Source organism: Tyto alba, unplaced genomic scaffold, assembly GCF_018691265.1.
Source record: "Tyto alba isolate M040663 unplaced genomic scaffold, T.alba_DEE_v4.0 Super-Scaffold_2, whole genome shotgun sequence".
Taxonomy (NCBI): domain Eukaryota; kingdom Metazoa; phylum Chordata; class Aves; order Strigiformes; family Tytonidae; genus Tyto; species Tyto alba.
The window spans coordinates 40,524,953-40,543,037 of NW_024881282.1; the positions used below are offsets into that span (position 1 = coordinate 40,524,953).

General features: G+C 41.8%; 1 protein-coding gene across 1 annotated transcript in view; it reads right to left on the reverse strand.

Annotated features, from left to right (window-relative positions):
- Window positions 1–724: 724 nt before the first annotated feature.
- The window catches only part of CRADD (CASP2 and RIPK1 domain containing adaptor with death domain), an 83,077-nt gene continuing 65,716 nt past the window's right edge, over window positions 725–18,085 (reverse strand). The window contains exon 3 of the mRNA XM_042791996.1: window positions 725–2,881. Coding sequence (XP_042647930.1) covers window positions 2,586–2,881 — 296 coding nt within the window. The 3' untranslated portion in view covers window positions 725–2,585. The remainder of the gene's footprint in view (window positions 2,882–18,085) is intronic.

Genomic DNA, 18,085 nt, shown 5'->3' on the forward strand with positions numbered 1-18,085 from the left:
TCTTTGGCATGAGACTTCATACCTACGCTAGGATGTTTTCTTAAGCATTAAGAAGACTCTAAATATAATAGTTATGGATAACCTGACATTGGTCTTACAAATGAAGAGCGTGAGATGCAAAGTTCACCCAAAGAGGAAGGTACCAGGGCCCTGTGAGCATGCCCATTACACTGCTTTACTGCCCGGACTGGTTGTCTTCCCAGTGCACTGTGCTCATGCTGGGCATGACTCCCTTGGAGTCCAGTCTGTGTTAAGACTTGGTCCATGCTCGCTCAGAACAAGATAAGGTACTTGTACTTACGTCACCAGGACCCAGCTTCTAACTTTAAATCATGTTTTCAGCAGTTTCTCCTGCTCCCCATCTCCAGCTTTTATTAATCCAAACTACTGCCAGGGACAGTTTTGCTCCTCTTCCCTAAACTGCAGACAATGCTCTTGCCTATCTCACTGGCAGAATTTCTTCATAGAATCATGGAATCATTTAGGTTGAAAAAAGACCTTTAAGATCATCAAGTCTAAACGTAGAGAGTTTGTGACTCTGCTGAACACAAAGGCTGAGTTTTTCTCTTACTGAAGCGTTCTCATCACGCTCCCTATGCTGGGCCTTGCTCATGAATTTGCCCAATGTCTGTACAGATGCACTAGGATGGTTTTCAACCAAAAAAAAGAATATGCTGGCATTAAAGCATCGTGAAACAAAAATAAATGAATCCCAAGGCCTAAACTGATTTACATTGTTTATTTGGGATTTGTTGATAGACTTAAACTCTGTAAGTAGCCATAACAGGATATGATTAGTTAAGATCTGAGTGAGGTGTAACAGGATCATAATTTACGGAAGGTCAGAACTGTATACAGAAGATTAAAACCAAAATACCACCAGATTGCTTCAGGACATGCAGGAGCTGATCCTGCCAGCATATGTTTTCTGTTTCCATGATTCTGAAAATCAAGGTAGACAGGATTTCCTTAAAAACTCTTTGTCAGTTTCCTAATTTCCCAGACATTTTCCAAAATCTGGGTATAGGAAGAATTTAAAAAAAAAAAAAAGAAGGCAGTAAAGTTCATTCTTGCACCTGTAAAGACTTCTGACAAGGCTGTTAAACTGTTAAATTATATGGGGCAGATCTTGTAGGATGGGAAGTTACTTGGCAATGACTCTGTAGATGAAACAGTCTACCGTAACTTGCTCATAGACCTGGAAACCCGCATCCAAACTTTGTTCATTTACTGTACAGCAAACTGCTCAGGAAGAATTAAAACATACTCTGCCTCTTACCACCAGGCCTCAGAGAGCAGCTCGTCAGTTCCATCGCCTTTGGATACATACCCTGTGGACTGATCCCCACTTACTTGGTCAGCAAAAACCTTGGTGGTTTCTTCCAGCAGGAAGAAAATCTGCTTGACAGGAGGGGAGGAAAAAAGCCCAAGCTTTAATTTTCTCCTGGTTAAACTCTAATCATCACTGGTGGTACAGTTACAGCTGGCAAAGAACTGGGGACAGGAGTGTTGAAGCTGCCCCCATTAGCTGCAGAAAAGCTGGTAGAAAGCAAACGAGCCCGGTGGTTGGCACAAGCTAGAAGGTGAGCAGTGGGAATTCATCCTGACCAGAAAGTACCTGCAAGCTTCAGTACCCTGTTGGGTTGTGGTGATCAGAGAAAGGTGCCTATGGACACTTCACCTAAGAGTAAAACTTCTGTGAAACAAGATTGCCTGGATCCAGAGCACAGTACAAAGACTCATCAGGCACCAAGTTGTCTCCTAGTCTATTAGCAGAGACAAACACGAACAACTTAGAAGTTGCCTCATTTTTCAGGCCCCTTCTCACTTTGTTTTCTTGTTCCTACCTATCTTCTGTTCGCTTTTCTACTGCGTGTCTTTCCTGAGAATTCCTCACCCATGCTATGCTAAGAGATAGCATATGCACATAGTGCCGGTCTCCTTGCAGAAACCTACACCCATTAAATAATAACAGGAGAAACCTTCACAGGCACACTAGGTTCCTGTTACTTCCACTTAGGGCCAGTTTCAAAGGCAGACTAAGGTGGCAGCCATCTATCCTAGCAAGAAACTGTATGTGCTAAAACTTTTATAAACATGAAATTAGCCACCTGCAATAACTGTTGTAAAATTGTTAAATTAGTAACAGTGATTATTCCCATTTCTTGCTGGGATATCAGGGAACTAGCATGGAACAGCAGTAAAAAAGGCTCCTACATAGTCCAGAAAATAGGTTAAACCAAGTGTTGCTCCCGCAATGAAACCAGAAACCCTGCTGAACTCGCTGCAGGGCCTCCTGCTTTCAAGGACTTTAAGTGTCACCCTATATCCCCGCTGGAATAGTACAAAAGCAAACAGGAAAAAGTGATCCATTTTTTAATGCCTGCTAAAAATTAATCTGGCATGAAAAGAATTACAAGTCACAAGATGCCACAGAAAACTGGAATGCTTAAGCTTAATAAAACCACAGTTCCCAACCCCATTTTTTTCCAGTTTGAGGTGTCAGACCTTCAACATACATTTCAGTGAATCCTTTTAATTTAATTTAATGAAGTACTTGATAGCTCCCAATCAATAGCAAGGCTTCACTCAAGCATGTACTTTATCATAGAAGGATCTACTTCTTCTGCCATCAGACTGGCTTGCAGACTTTGGATTGTTGCTTTTTTCCCCAAACGCTGTCTCCACAGGACAAACGCGGCTACGATCTGTGACTGCAGGTTGTGAGGGTGATTGACTTTACATCGATAGATGTCAGTATGGGACAAACCCAAGCACAGAACTATATGCTCCCACTCAGGTCCCAGTCTCCTCGCAAGCTTGTTCAACTGCTGATCTGTTGGTGAAGTCTTCAAAATACACGGTGCAATTTCAGTTACGTCTGTAAGAAAAGGAAAAAGAAAATGCTTTCACATGTCACTAGGTAATGCTGAAAATATCAATGTAAGACCCTGACAAAGGAGGGAATAAGCAAAGCTGTGGTGAAAGAATTAATTAACTAAAGAAACAGAATACATACTCACCTAGAAAAACTGATTATATAATCAACCAGAAGATTAATTAGAGGAAAACTAATGCTCAGTGGACCATACAAGGGAGCCTTGAGGTTTTGGGTGTCAATAATCCAGATATCAGAATTCGACTACAAAGCCAAGACTTCTGAAAGTAATTATCGATTTTGGGGTAGTGAACAAGAAAGGTTTTCAAGGACACGTTTCCAGCAGCCATCACGCTCTGAAAATCAATCTGCTTGCACCAGTATGATATAGTGACAAATGACAAATATGGGACCAATAATACTTTATTACTTCTATTCTGTGACTGTTTATATACTTCAGAAGCAGCTTTGATTCCTTAGTTACTGGGTACGACTCTATTTTTTTGCTGAGGGCCGATGACAGGAAATTCTTCTGTCTCCTAAGATGTTACTTACTCTTTCTGCCCTGTCATATGGCAAACTCATCTTGAGGAGACCAGCTTTGGGGGTTTTTCTTCTCTTTGAATGAACCCATAAGCGTGGTTCAGGTGAACCCAAATGAACAGGGCATCAACATTGTTCCCCAATACAAATTATGCTTCCTTATCCCTCATCCCAGTCGCAGTATCACTCCTGAAAACAGGCATGTGTGTGCCACCGCCCCATTCATCTGGCCTCCTTGAGGCTGTTTTCAGGAGAGTGCAAGGAAGTCATATGTTCTCTCAGAGATTCCTGCCCTATGTCCCTTAGTATTGCCAAAGTACACACCATGCCCCAGAACGCACTCTTCATCCTAGAAGATGCTCAGCATCGAACCAGTACCTGAGTCACAGAGGGCAGGAGCAATACAACTACCAAAGCAGCTTTCACAGGAAGCATTAAGGTAGCTGTAATTACCAATAGTAAAAATCTCTTAGGGACTGAACCAAGTATTTGTTACAAACACAAGTGATCTCTTTGTGTATTCCATATGGTTATTTGATAATTTAAAAAAAAAAAAAAAAAAAAAAAGAAAAAAGGAAAAGCATTAATACAAACAGTGTTAACAGCAGAGTGAGAATACAGTGCTATTTAGAGACATACTGTATGGGATCCATCTCACCTAACTGCAGATAGCCCCTCCTGAACCAATTATACTAGGATTAATTATTGCTAAGGAGAGAAATAGGCTCTTCTAGAATACAATACAATCCATCTCACTGGAAAGAAGATGCCTAAAATAATCAGATTGATTACTCCTCTAAGCGTGCACATTTCTCTCCATTGACTATAAAAGGAGCACTGGGTATAAGCTCAGATGTTGACATCGACACTGTAAACAGCCAGTGCTGGTGAAACAATTCTCTGCCTGTAAATTTAAGCCACATACCAGTTGCTTTAAAAAGGTGCATTTAGAAAAGCAGCGTAAGATATTTATAAAGCATATTTGCTCTTTGATACTCTTTGCGATCACAAGCTGAAACGAAGGGTCAATGCAGCCTGCAGTTGCTGTTCTACTTTTGTTGCTGAAGATATTGTGTCAAAACAGAGCAAAAATATCCCCAAGAAAATGCTAATTATAGACTGTCCGCCTGAAGCAGCAGACTCCCTACAGAAGAGCTGCTTTGCAAAATCTAATTTATAGCTCCAATATCATGCTCGCAGGCTCCACTACAGCAGAACAGCAACACTAGAAAGCACCACTCCTTCATTTTATCAAAAGTAATTGTTTTTGCACAGAATATCCAGAGCCTGCAAACGTTTGTACAGTTTTAGCCCAATCATACATGAGTACTATACAAAGCTGCTTTGAGTAAAGGGAAAATTCCTTTCTGAAGAGTGTTTAGGTCCCTTTGATCTTTCTGTCTCCAGATTGCCAAAGGAACTCAGGGCAAGTGGCTGGTTCAGGGACAGGACGGAGGATGAACAGCTCCGAAAGAAGGCTGAGCAACACTGCTGGGGCTGCTCTGTGCTATCATATCACACGGGATACCAGCTCCACAGGGAAGTCAGGATGAGGGAGTGCCCTTCATGAATGCAAACATTTGACAATAACTAAAATTTAAAATAAATATAGCTACACTGTGATGTTGCCAACACTACTTTTTGCTATTAAACCCTCGTATTGTCTTATGGTCAGCTACTAAATACAAAGCAGTGTGTCCAAAGGAGCACTACCTGCCAGCCTGGGCTTTTTGCTCTCACATTGGAATTTTTTACTTCATGTTCACTAGCAGAGTGATTTTATGATACTGAAATGTGATCAATCAGGGAGGCCTAACAATAATACATGTCAGCTTGTCCATCCAGCCTTTGATATTAGGCAGATATTTTACTACAACAAGTATCTTGCCTTTAGCCTGTTATCAGCCCTTTAATAAGAATAAGAATAAAACCCATCCAGGAAATCTTTTCATCTTACACTACCATCTGACTCTAATATGGATGTGGAAAATTCTGGGACAGAAGCCAAATGTTAAATTTAATACAAAGGACTGTTATTTTAGTCCCATTTTATTTTCTGTGATAGCTCTTTTTCAGCTCTGATACAAAGTCACTGAGGAAAATCTGAGACAAGTATTACATAATGGGCAATATTATTTAGAGGTATAGAGAAATATGTAGTGAGATCTTTTAGTTATGATAAATGCAAAATCACAAAAAGATTTAGATGTGTTCTAGAATTAATGCCACTCAATTTAATAAATATAATGGCATTTCAGGTAAAAGGGAAATGAGCTTTCTGTGTTCAGCACCCAAGCTGCTTTGAACACACTACAAAAGCATTAAAGATGCCTTTTTTCAGTTATGCTTACTAAAGACCTCACTTATAATCTCCATTTGTCAGGAACTGCCTGAAGGAGGTAACAAGATTAGAGCAAAAGTTTCAGTTATGCAGATCCTGCAGTTGCATTTGAAAGGTATGTTTAGGATATTGAGACCCCAGTTTTGCAAAAAATGTGAAGCTCTTCTTGTTTTAGGTGGATCCAAAGTGGAGGTGTATGTGTTTACGTTAGATACATGCTTCAGCTTCGCAAAACGAGGGCTGCACTGTTAGAAACGGGAAGAAGAGGGGCTTGGGGCAGTGCTGGAGGGTGTCAAGGGTTTCCCCAGAGAACACAATTTGCAGTGCCATCACCTGCAGCGAGCACACTGAGTGAAACACCGTGTCCAGCTGTGTACATGGTCTACATCGCAAAGTGCCAGGGCCACACGCCGTGGAGGTTTGGAGGCTAAAGTCTCCCTGCTCGCACTGAAGCCATCAAGTCCCTGAGGAATAGGGATCTGACAGCTTTGTGCTGGGGAGTGAGCCAGCCTGGTGCAGAGCTGCTCTCCTGGGGCTGCCAGCCAGCTTGCTGGCACAGTGCTTGGGACTGAGAAAATCCCCTTTCTCTGGGCTGGAGGTGGAGAGGACACTCCCCACCCTGGTTTTGGAGCTGAAACCAACCCAGAGAAAGACCCACAGCTTCTTCTATTTGAAGTTGCAGCATGAGGGAATGTGCTTCTCCCTGTCTACAGCCCTCACTGGTCAAGGAAGATCATCCACCCTCAGTCTCTCTCCTAGCTGTCCCAGTTAAAAAAAATGGGAGAAGTTGACAACTTCTGGGCTGTGTGTGCATGTGTGCTTCCAGACCACTGCACAGACTGGGAGATATGACGGTGCTGGCGAGTATGGACAGGAAACAGAACTGGATATAAATAGACAGCATCACAGATATGTACCACACAAAACAGAGAAACCCGGTTACCAAAGCTATATATGGGGCAAAGGCAGCCAGGCGCCACTTTTGCGTTTCTTTTTCTTCAAGACCTCTCCACCTTTAAGTAGGAGACTCCAAGAAGATGGTGCATCAATCAGGGTAATTGAAAATGAACTCACTCCAGCTCTGTACCGCTTGGCACAAGTGGGAGGATACAAGATAAAGTCCAGTGAAAATGGGCTTTGAATCACTGAAAGACTTTTTTTCTTGTTTTTGCTTTCTCATCACCATATTTAAGTGATGAAAAAAAGCTGAGATCATCTCTTAGGCTGTCTTACGCCATGGGAAAATCTTTATCAGCATTGAGGAACTGACCTTCTGCCCTCCATGTTGCTGGAACGCAGTGGGGAGCAAGCGAGGTTGGCTCCAGCACAGGACACAGCAGAGAAAAGTGCTGAGGCATTTTTGGGTGATCTGCAAAGTACCCAGCTGATTCCTCAGAACTGCCAGCAGCCCAAACTGCCTTACAGTTTTGTCTAAAGGACCCTTCTCCTTGTAAGTGTGACTTCTCTGTGCACAACCAAAAGCATCTGTTAGAGTTTCAGGAAGCCTTATCCCTTATTCAGTCAATACTTTTTTACATGATGCAACAAAAAAACAACTTTTTGGCTTTTGCTTTTTGCTGTGTAAAAGGGACTTTCATGGAAATGATGTACCTGAATCCAAAGTGCTGAAAAAGTCTCAATCAGATGCTGCCTACTCCTGCAAGGAAAACTCCACAGGCAGTTCAGGAGACAGTCTGGGAGCCAGGGATACAATGGCCCACCTCTTATCTAATAACTATCTAATAAACCTGTCCTTTGGATGTTCTGTGGACTGGTCACTGCTTCTAGTGCTGCCTCCGTATTTTATCAGTTTAAATGACCATGTACATACTCATTGCATAAGAAGACAGAGCAGCTGTGGAGGAGAAGATGGGAATCCAGATCTTTCTGAGCTGTACAGCCATGCTCCTCCTCATCCTCCTTCTCCTGATAAATCTTTCCAGTAAAAAATATTGAGTTCCCAGGGAAGGCTCAATAATGTTTCCCAGCTTCTAGAATGGAGCCTGGTGGAGAGAAAACTCTCCTGGGAATCAAGGGGTATGCTGAAACAGAGCAAAATTGAATGCAAGAGCCCTTGCCAGAAACATTGCTAAGCAAATGCTCTGATTTTTATATAATCACATCAGAAACAGGTAGGTGATTCTGGGCTTCATACCCTGCATAGCTGGAATGGGACTGTAAAAAGGAGTCATTGCTTAGGCATGCATCTGGCCTCAGCATCTCCTACTGGTAGGTGTATAGAATCCTCCAGCGACCTGGACTCCTGTCACTAACTGTTGTTCACTTGATCCTCTCACCAGATCCCACTTATAATTTCTGAAGAGCTCAAAGCAAGCATTTCAGAGTCCTCCTTAATTGCCTTTCCTGGCATCTGGAGTACAGTTCTTCCCCGAGAAGTGCTAAACTTAGATCAAGCAGTTCCACAAGCAAGCAAACCAAAGAAGCCTTGTTTCCCCCAGGTGCGAGTCCTACAGCTGACTTGTGCTTCAGGACTTCTCTCCTCCAGCTGCTTACCAATTTCTCAAGGCTCTCATGAAACTGCCCCTCTCCACAACAGCAACGAGGCAAGCTTTTTGCAGTTGGCCAACAGGTTCAGAAGGTACTGTGGGTAGATGCATGCACACAACCACCTGTCAGCAGAGGAGCACGCAGCCTTGGTTACTACAGGAAATTATGCTGAAAGGGACTATGAAGCTCCACCGAACCATCGTGGCTAATGTGCCAGCAGCCAGTGACACTTGGGGCACTTCAGCTAAAGGGAAACATATATAATAAAGAGTCTAGTGCCAGGTTCTGCTTCCCTCCAGCCCCCTTGGACCACAGTGCACTTTTTCAGCTAACCTGAGGCACAGGCCCAGCAGTGGGCACTGAGCGGGCATGGTCACGGTTGCCAGACTGTATGCTGTGTGTTTTGCCAGCTGTGTTATGTTCCAGAAATTATTTAATGACTGTCACAATAGCAAACAACTTGCACATAACCAGGTATATTTGCTTTAGAGTGAAATCCCCTTGGCCTGAGCAAAATGGTAGAAGTGGGTCATGAAGCAGAACAACACTTGGTGGATCAGGTTGGGGCAGGATTTCAAGAGCAGTGAGGTGGGGTTGCAGAACCTGAACTGGAAGGTAAGTATGAAACACTCCTAAAAATGGAGAGATTGGAGACTTCTGAGAGCTGCAGCCCTCATTCAGCTGCCAGAGATGCTGGATGGAAGTGAAAGCAGAGGGTAAGTGTTTTGAGGGATCCCAGTAGGTGCCGCAGATCACTGAAGTCAAAGACCAGATCATGGTGGAGGTCCTGGTGAGAAGGGTGGAATAAGCAGAAGGAGCTGGGTAACCATGGGGGGTGGCTTGGTTTGATTTGTTAAAAAAGGGGATGGGAGGTGACACTGGGCCTCCATTTGTATGGTTGCTCTTCTGCTTTCTTGTTCAGCTGTTCTCTTCCAACCCTGTCTTAACAGGCGGAACTGCAGGCAAATGCCTGCCCTCTTCCTACAGCACATCCAAATTCATGAGCTCTATGCCAATCTGCAGCAAGGAATGACTGGAGTTCCAGATGGGAAAGTATCACATTGGATAGATGACACTTGGCAGGCCTGCACTGAGAATGCAGCACTTACTCCTTTCTGTGCAAGTTAAAAATGATCATGAAGAATTATGAGGTTATTTTGATATTGTGAACTTTAGAAGGGTCTTATTTGGGACCTGTTCAAACACAAGAAACAACTCAAATTGCTGATCAGTGAAAAAAGCAGAACAGACTATCCAGAAACCAACTGCTTCTGTAAAATTTGGGTGTTGTTTTTCCTCTCGTTGTCGTTGTTGCTAATTAAACACCAGACCTATTCAAAGGCTGGGAAGGGAACATTAGTGTTTTGCAACAGCTCCAAATAATCATGCTCTTGGGAACATGGAAAAATATTTCTCTTCTATGTATCACCATATACGTATCTTTTATATACATCTGCAAACAGCAAGGATCATGCAGCTCATCCAAAGCCTATTCAAAACCACCAATTCACCTCCCGGCGTCAGTGGGTTTCAAAAAGTGTTTGACCAAGGAGCAAGAAAAATTGAACTGGAAATCTTGTCCTATCTGAAGACAGATAGCTGACCCCATCATAGATATCTTTCCATATATAACATTAATACACTTAGATTAAAATAATTCACAGAAGATTAAAATAACTTGGAGAAGATGTATAGCCTTCTTCTGCTTTTAGCACATGCATAGCTGTTTCTGTCTCTCCTGCCAAACGCAAGCGGTGAGTTACATGGGTAGCTGTGAGGTGAAAGACTGCGGTCGCTGTTCCACTTATCTGCGCTGGTTGCCTCCTCTGTATGCTTCTGCTCACTGCCAAAGAGATGCCCACCTCCTGCGCCCCATTTGAGGCTACCAGAGGGCACCATTTAACAATGACTGCCAGGCCTGTGCTGATCTCTGTCCTCTGTATGGGAGGTCCCGCTTCCTCCTCCCACAGAGCTGACTCAGGACACAGAAATCCTGGTGCCAGAAAACCTGCAGCTTTGTAGGAACAACAGGCCCAGTTACCTTCCTAAGAATAAACACTATATTCTCTAATGCAATCAAAATCAAATCTCCATCAGTTAAATACCCAGACTAAACTACAGAATGGAATCTGTACCATAAATCCAGAAAGCAGCACATTTTATTCAACTGACCACGTTACAGCAAAACAAACTTGATTGAGACTTTTATGTTCATCTGAGTATATGCCGCAGTTATGCTTCACAAATGCAGGACTAAAGTTTCTGTAGCTTGATAACTTCTGATCTGATGAATGCAAACAGTCATTAATATACAGAATGTGCATGAATAAAAGCAACCTCTGTCAATTAGTGATCATAAACCACTCATAAGCATACTTCTATCACGGTAATTTACATTTCCATGTCTCATAATTAAATTATGAAAGGCACTAATCAAAATGAAAGCAAATATGAAATACATTTTTAAGACTGGCTGCATTCTTCCACGTTGTGCTGGCTTTTATGACTCGTATTAAAAGATAGGAAGTTCTCTGTCTTATTTTAAATAAAATGGAATTTAATACTATGGCAGCCAACATTCAGAATAAATTGTGGCCATGATCCCGTGCTAATCAAATCTATGTCAACTTTAAACAGCCTCCCTCAAGTGAAGTAGAATCCAGCCATGGTACCAAACTCAGCTCTTGCCTGCCAAAAGCTTGCTGGGACTAGTGTAATTAAAAAGTACATATATCTTCATTCGTTGGCAATCTCTTCTCCTGTGTGAGCTCTAAAGCATCACGCTTTGTGACATTAAATACATTTGGGGTATTAGGGTAGGAAGAAAAGAGAGCATAAAATTTTGTAAATCTACAGGCAATTCAAGAACGCAGATGTTTCTATTTTGGCTCAATACCAGCAGATAATTCATGTGTTCTTTATCACTTGCTAATGACTGCCTAGTAGCTGTGGATGTGGCAGCAGACTGCTAAAACCTGAAACATAAACATTCAGATTTCATGATAAAAGTTTTCAGTTGTTTTCCCACTATTCATTTCCAGTAGCTATGCAATTTTCCTGAATTTTTTTTTAATCTGTTTTACAGGTTTTGTACCTCCACAGATCTCTGTTATACCGATGGCCTTCAGTATTAATCCATGTTAAACAGACTGACAGAGAAATCCCTAAATAAATTCATGCTGTCTTAAGTTTTCACCCTTTTCAAGCCATAGGGAAGAGCAGGAAGGAAGTTTCAGCAGTTAATAGTGTGGATGTTATTCTGTTTCCCATGCAAAAAAAGATAATTACAATCCCACCTGGTATTTCTCTGCTGTTGCATACCATTAAATCAAAGAATTAATTTAATAAATAAAATGGTGACTGCAGATGCATGCAAGGAAAAGAACACATATGCAGAGAAAACACAAACACAACATAACTATAATATAGGCTCTCTTTTCAAGCAGGATTACCCTATGTTACAGACAGGATTGGACTTAATCATACGGTGTTTTTTACATTTTTTTATTTCTAGCAGCATTTGATGCTGCTGTAGACACAGAAGTGGAAGTGCAATTTGCTTGATACTTCCTATGAATTTCTATATTGTTACATGTAAATAAGCTATATGCATCAGCACTGAAGCCACAGCTAGCGGTGGCATCCTTGCAGTGATACCTTGGTATAAATGCACACAGCATTACACTAAGGTAAAGAGAAACATCTACTCAGTTGGGAGGTTCTGAGGAACATCCGAGCTTTTAGGCATTATTTGGAAGAACTGCTTAAATACAGATACTGAGCATTCAGACCTTGGCCAAAGATTTTTTTTCCAAATGAACACATATGACTTGAAAAGTTATATGGAAAGAAGACGTATGACCATTTTTGGAAGCCAGGTGCAACTAGTTGCTAGACAGGACAAAGCTGCCTGATAGCCTGACAGAGCAGAGACGAGAGTCTCTAGTTTACATGCTGGCAGTCACACCAAGAGTCAGCTCTAGAAATAATGCTTCAGAAATAAAATTCTGAAGTATGACAGTGGATTTCTATATACTTCTGAATGCTCTGCAGTTCTTAGTGAATTCAGTGCAGTTTGATAACAGTCACAGCACTTTCAACTATTAATTATTGGTCTGAAGCACATAGAGCCATCATTTCCCTCAGTCAAGTTTCTTCTCCACGCTACCACAAATAATAATTAACAATCAGTGGATGGTTGTATGAAGCCATGATGATCATAAATCACATTCATATTTGCAGTAGACTTCTCATGGTTTCATAGGAGACCGATGTTTACCCTGGTGGCCTGGGCAGCTCTGACAGAGTAATTCACTCAAAGTGCAAAACAAAGACAACTGGGGCAATCAATGATTATTTCGTCAATTAGGTGACAAACTTATCATGCAACTTTTGTCAGGTGATTGAAAGAACTTCTTTTGAGGGAAGCTACTTGCATACTTATTTCAAATAGCCTGAGCTGTCTTTCACAGACCTGAGGTGTTAATCCTGCTGCTTCTTTGCGTGCAAGAATCATGGCAGACTCCTTGGACTTTTTATCTGCCCAATACAGTAAGTGAGTAAATTATTTACTAGCAACTTTCCTACCAAGAAATCTTTCTAAAGGCTGCAGTATTTCAACAATAAAATCATGTGCTTGGACTTTGGCTATCAATGATGTTCCTGTCACACAACAACAAAAATCATTCTGCCAGTTTCTGTTTTCTTATGTAACACAACAAATTGTACATGCTTCCCTTACAGGACTTAAACCAAGTATGACAACAAGCCATTATATTTAGCCTTGATAAAACTGTTTATTCCTCCTACATATCTTTTTTCTTCAAGTTGGCTCTTCTTTTTGCTTTGGCTCGAGTAGTAAGAAATATCAGAACCAAAGATCTGTGCAACAGATGGAGCTCGGTTGAGAAGAATGCCTTTGGCTGGTGAGGATCTTTGCCTGGCAGGTGTCAAACCAAAATTAATACTGCACATATTACGCTTTACCGAGTTTCAGATTTTAGTGAAGTGAGACTGCGTTCCTTCCTGACCACGAACTTATATTAATAGAACAAGCCATGCAGAGCAAGCTAAAACAGTACTATCATTATGCCGAATCCTCCACTGCTTGGTACTTTATTTAATAATTTACAGCCATGCAAAGCAAGTAAACAAAATGCAACTGGTTAGGTTAGTGTCTCTTTATGGACATTTTTCTCGGCTGTAAAAGGCTTTACAAAATGCCATAAGCAACATGGACTCAGACCACTCCCGCTTTCTTATTTTCCTCCTTTTCTTGTGTCAGTGCCTTAAAGGCTTATGAACTTTAGTAGATTTTTTGAGATTTCAAAATCCACAGGAAAATAACAGGTACTGGTACTAAAACACACTGCTCAGCTACAGCCGGGCACTACGCCTGGCTTGCCAAGTGCAATTCGACAGCCTGAGTCAGAAGTCAGGGCTTTCCATAGGTGTCAGGAAGGGGAGCTTCAGGTGGCATCACCCGCCTCTCTCCATTTCCAGACTAGTTGGAGGCTTAGTGTCGCAACCAGCCCTCTCAAGTGCCAAGTCACTCGATGACCTGAAAGAAACCAATTTGGAATCTCATAGCTGGTTTGACAGATCGGTACAGTCCAAAAGCAATTTTAGCTGACCAAGGGCAGTAATTTTAGGAGGTCATGGCCACAGGACTTAATTATCTGTAAAGCAAATGTGAGCTTATATTTGTGTGTTTATACATATACATACACACACACACGCATACATTTTCAAAATCTTAGTAAAAAAATGCAAAAATTTTAAGATACCGGCAAGTCTAATTTATTCTCCCTTTTGATTTCATTTCCAGAAATTCAGGTTAGGGAACTGTCACACCACCCTGTGAGAAAAGGGATGAAAATGGGAGCGTGGGTGAAGTAATTTCATAAACAGAGGTCCTAATTGACAGGGCACTTTACCACAGGTCTGATGAGTAGTCCTTTCCCCTCTGAGTCAGCACTGACCTAACACCCTGCTCGGTGTGCTCCCCGGCGTGGCTCGTGGCTGCCCTGTGACACAGCCCGTACCGGGTGACACGGCGTGCCGACCGGCTGCAGTCAGCAGAGATCCCAAGGCAGCACTGAAAGTAATGAGGTGACACAGCTGCCGCCACGCTCGTGAAGGCTGGGGACCCAATTACTCTTTTACTCACTCAGGAATAGTATTTTGCCAAAGCAACTGAAGCAAGTTGGAAATCAAACAAGCTATTAGCAAACATTTGTATTGTTATGGTATTTGTAGATTTATGATAGTATTAGTGAGACAATTCATATGCAAAACCTAAACATCTGAAAAAAACTTTTGCTTAAACAGTTAATTTTCATGCCTCACGCATACAGAACAATGTTTTCCCTCATAGTTTTGTAGTCTACTAGCTGCCAGATTTTGATCCAGAATTGAAATTTCAGTCATTTTGGCTTTTGTAGCAAATCAGAAATAAAAATGTTTTAACATCAGAAATTAAAAGGCTGGAAGATCAGGCAGACCATAAAAGATTTGTTTTACTTGGTTTGGGATTTTTACACTACTGTGCCTAACTTAAAGTAAGACTGAAACAAAACCAAAAGGCAAACCAAACAACTAGACAAATCTGTTCCGTCCCAGAGATGCAGGAATACAAATGACGCTTGTGTCCCTGTGAGAGCCAAATGTGAAATCCTGCTACGAACAAGAGAGAAGGGCTGTTATTCCTCTACAACTGTTCCTGACATCACAGCTACCTCCTACAGGTAACAACGGAAAGGCAATCTGAAAAAAGGATATATATATTTTTTTTTTCCTTAAGAAAACATCTTTTTAGTTCTACAAACTCAGAAACAAAGAGATCAGGGTTTTTTTTTATAATGCTGAAAATTTTAGTGCCAGAACATCATCATGTTTTCCTTCCTTCTTCAGATGTAATTGCTATGTGTTGGTTGACTTTAATAAAGACATAAACACACTCTGCAATGAACATTCTAATTGATTTCAGTGTTAGACAGGGATAAGTATTTTGAGCTTCACACTCAACGTGTTACCTAATTTTGTGTGTACGCTCCTCAGAGAAGAGCTGAACGATCCGGCAATGCGAGGTTAGCACATTCTGCAAAAGTGGCCTCAAAATTCCATTTGCGGAAATGCACCATACCACATCAGCATATGCAAACCCAACTTTGCTGTGTACAAACCACACAAACAGTGCCCAGCTACCCAATCTGACCTTCCACTTGCACTTTAGTGTGTGCAAATATGCTAATGACAGGCACAGAGGGTTCATGTGCAAGTTTAAAACTTCAGGTGCAGAAGACAGATGAAAATTTGGCTGTAATGCTTTGGTGTTCCCTCATTTTGGGAGATTCCAGATTTCTAAGTCTGTTATACAGCCTAGGAGTTGCATCCTAAAGCCACAGGACTGACCTACTTAAATATCTTTATTCAGTTTTGTAGATTGAAAATGAGGGCTTCTTGTCTACTAAGAAGAGGTTGACAAGAACTTGAAGGTACACTATGACTCGGGCTTTTCAAGACACACTATTTACTAGACATTACTTACTGATACTTATACTGTATTTGAACCATTTGAGAACTTTAGGCACCCCATGAAAGTCCTTACTTGAGGCAGCTTGGAATTTAAAGATTTATGAAGGTTTAAGGTTTTCACTTCCAAAATTGCCAAGTGAATGGGGACGGTGGGCTGACACAGCTGAAAACTGCGAAGAGCCTCGATGTTTACAGGAAGCTCTCTGCAGGCGGATTGTGAGATTTGGGACAAAAATCCCTGGATCACCACAAGTACTTTTTAAACAACCCAGGTCCAAGCATTTGACAAAAACACTCAGTAGACCCCTTCTGTAAACCAAGCAAGGAAAGCAGAAGCCATTTTTAATACTGTTCTTTGTGTCATGCAATTATTTCCACATGCAAGTAGAGAAACTTGGTCAACCAAAGACGCCTGTGTCTGTAAGTGCAGCAGAAGCACACCTTTTACAGGGAACAGAAGTATTTTTGGAACAGCTGAACAAAAGCTTAATGGAGTAATTTCAAACAACATATAAAATTGTCTCAGATACACAGCTGTAAAAAAACTGTAGCTCTGTAAACCCACAGATTGCTATTTTAAAGACAGTTTCATTAAGAAACACAGCTTGAGAATATCTATCAAATAAGATCTGAGCTACATGCGGGGACGGCAGGAGGCAGCTGAAGCAATCTGCAGCACAGCTCTGGTGCTCATTGGTCTCTGACCCTGAGAAAAAGTATAATTACTGCATGAATACACATATTAGACCAAAAGAGAAAGCCCAGGAAAAGATAAAACTCTACTAGAAAGAGATGGTGAGAACTTCTCGGGTTTTATGCAATGGTCTACAGCTCTGTATGTCCCAATCTGACATAATTTGTTAGACTGACAACACAGCTGTGGCTTTAATTTTGAAGTCCACATTTTTCTACGGGAGTCATTAAATATGACATATTTGTCCTGTTCAACAGAAAAACAAATCTGCCTCTACTTTTTATTCCTCTGAAGCCTTAATTTAATTGTGCAACATTTGCTTTAGAAACATATTTGAAGATGTTTTAGATATTACCTCATTTATACACCATCCCAGGCTTTCCAGGAACTCTGAACCGACAGCCTGCTAGCCTTTCTTATATCTGAACTACTGTATTTTATGGCTTCCACACTGTACTGTCTGGAAACTCCCTGTGAGACTGGCTTTGCTCTGTTGAATACAAGCATGTACGGAGGAGAGACACTGCGCCAGAGAGTCTGCAATCTCAGGAGTGGGTTGTGAAAAGGATTTTGCATATATTAGCTTATGTCCAAAGAGATTGCCATGATTATGTTCGTATAACTCCAAAGAGTTAGGCCTACATAGGTAAGAAAGGAAAAACACCAGAGGAGCCAGCAGTCCAGCAGCTCATCCATGCTGAATTTCCTACTCATGACCACTGCTCTGAAAGGTGCCCATCTTCAGATGTCAATGGAGCCCTGCTCCACCTCTGCAGTTTTAATCAGAGAACCTAATTTACCAAGTCCCATAAATGTAAATAATAATTTGTCCCAAATAATATCAAGTATAGAACTGAGCACAGTGGAATTTGGAAATCTGCAGAGGTACCGATAACCACAGGGAGCAGACAACCAAAGGGGTCAGTAGCTATCTTAGAAAGGTTGAAATGTTATGGAGACAAAACACACGTGTGCTTGGGACAAGGCTGGGGCTCTGACCTCATGCTCTATACAAAGCTGATCCTCCTGAAGCTTTTGACCTGTGGAGCTAGGAAGGCTCTGTGCAGCAGAGCTCCCATGCATTTAAGATGGAGACAGTCAAGTTTTGCTCTGTTCTGTTTTCAGGCATCCAGTGAGCACAGGTAACCCATGAAAGCATCTGAAAACATCTCCTATCTGTGCTCTTTATGCGTGCAGGTGCTGTCATGACAGTTTCTCAAAAATTCATGAAAAGCTACACCAAGACCACAGCTGATCCACTGCCACTGCTTACCAAAGCATCCTGTAACGTCTGCACCTCACCTCTATTCTGCCTGTTGCTTCATAGGAAATGTAAGACATTGTGTTTTATCTGAAAAAAAACCCCTACCTTTGAGTCAAATTCTGAAGTCTGCATTTACACAAAATAGTAGATTTTCCCAGACAGTTCACAGTGTGGATTCCTTCTGGTCTCCTACTCTCAGCACTGACTTAGTCTATTCCCACCATCTGCCATCTCCCCCATCTCTCTTCTCTCCCCTGCCTTGTGCTGTGGCTGCTGGAGGACCCTGGAGCTGGGGCAGGGTGCTACCACCATGTCCCTCCA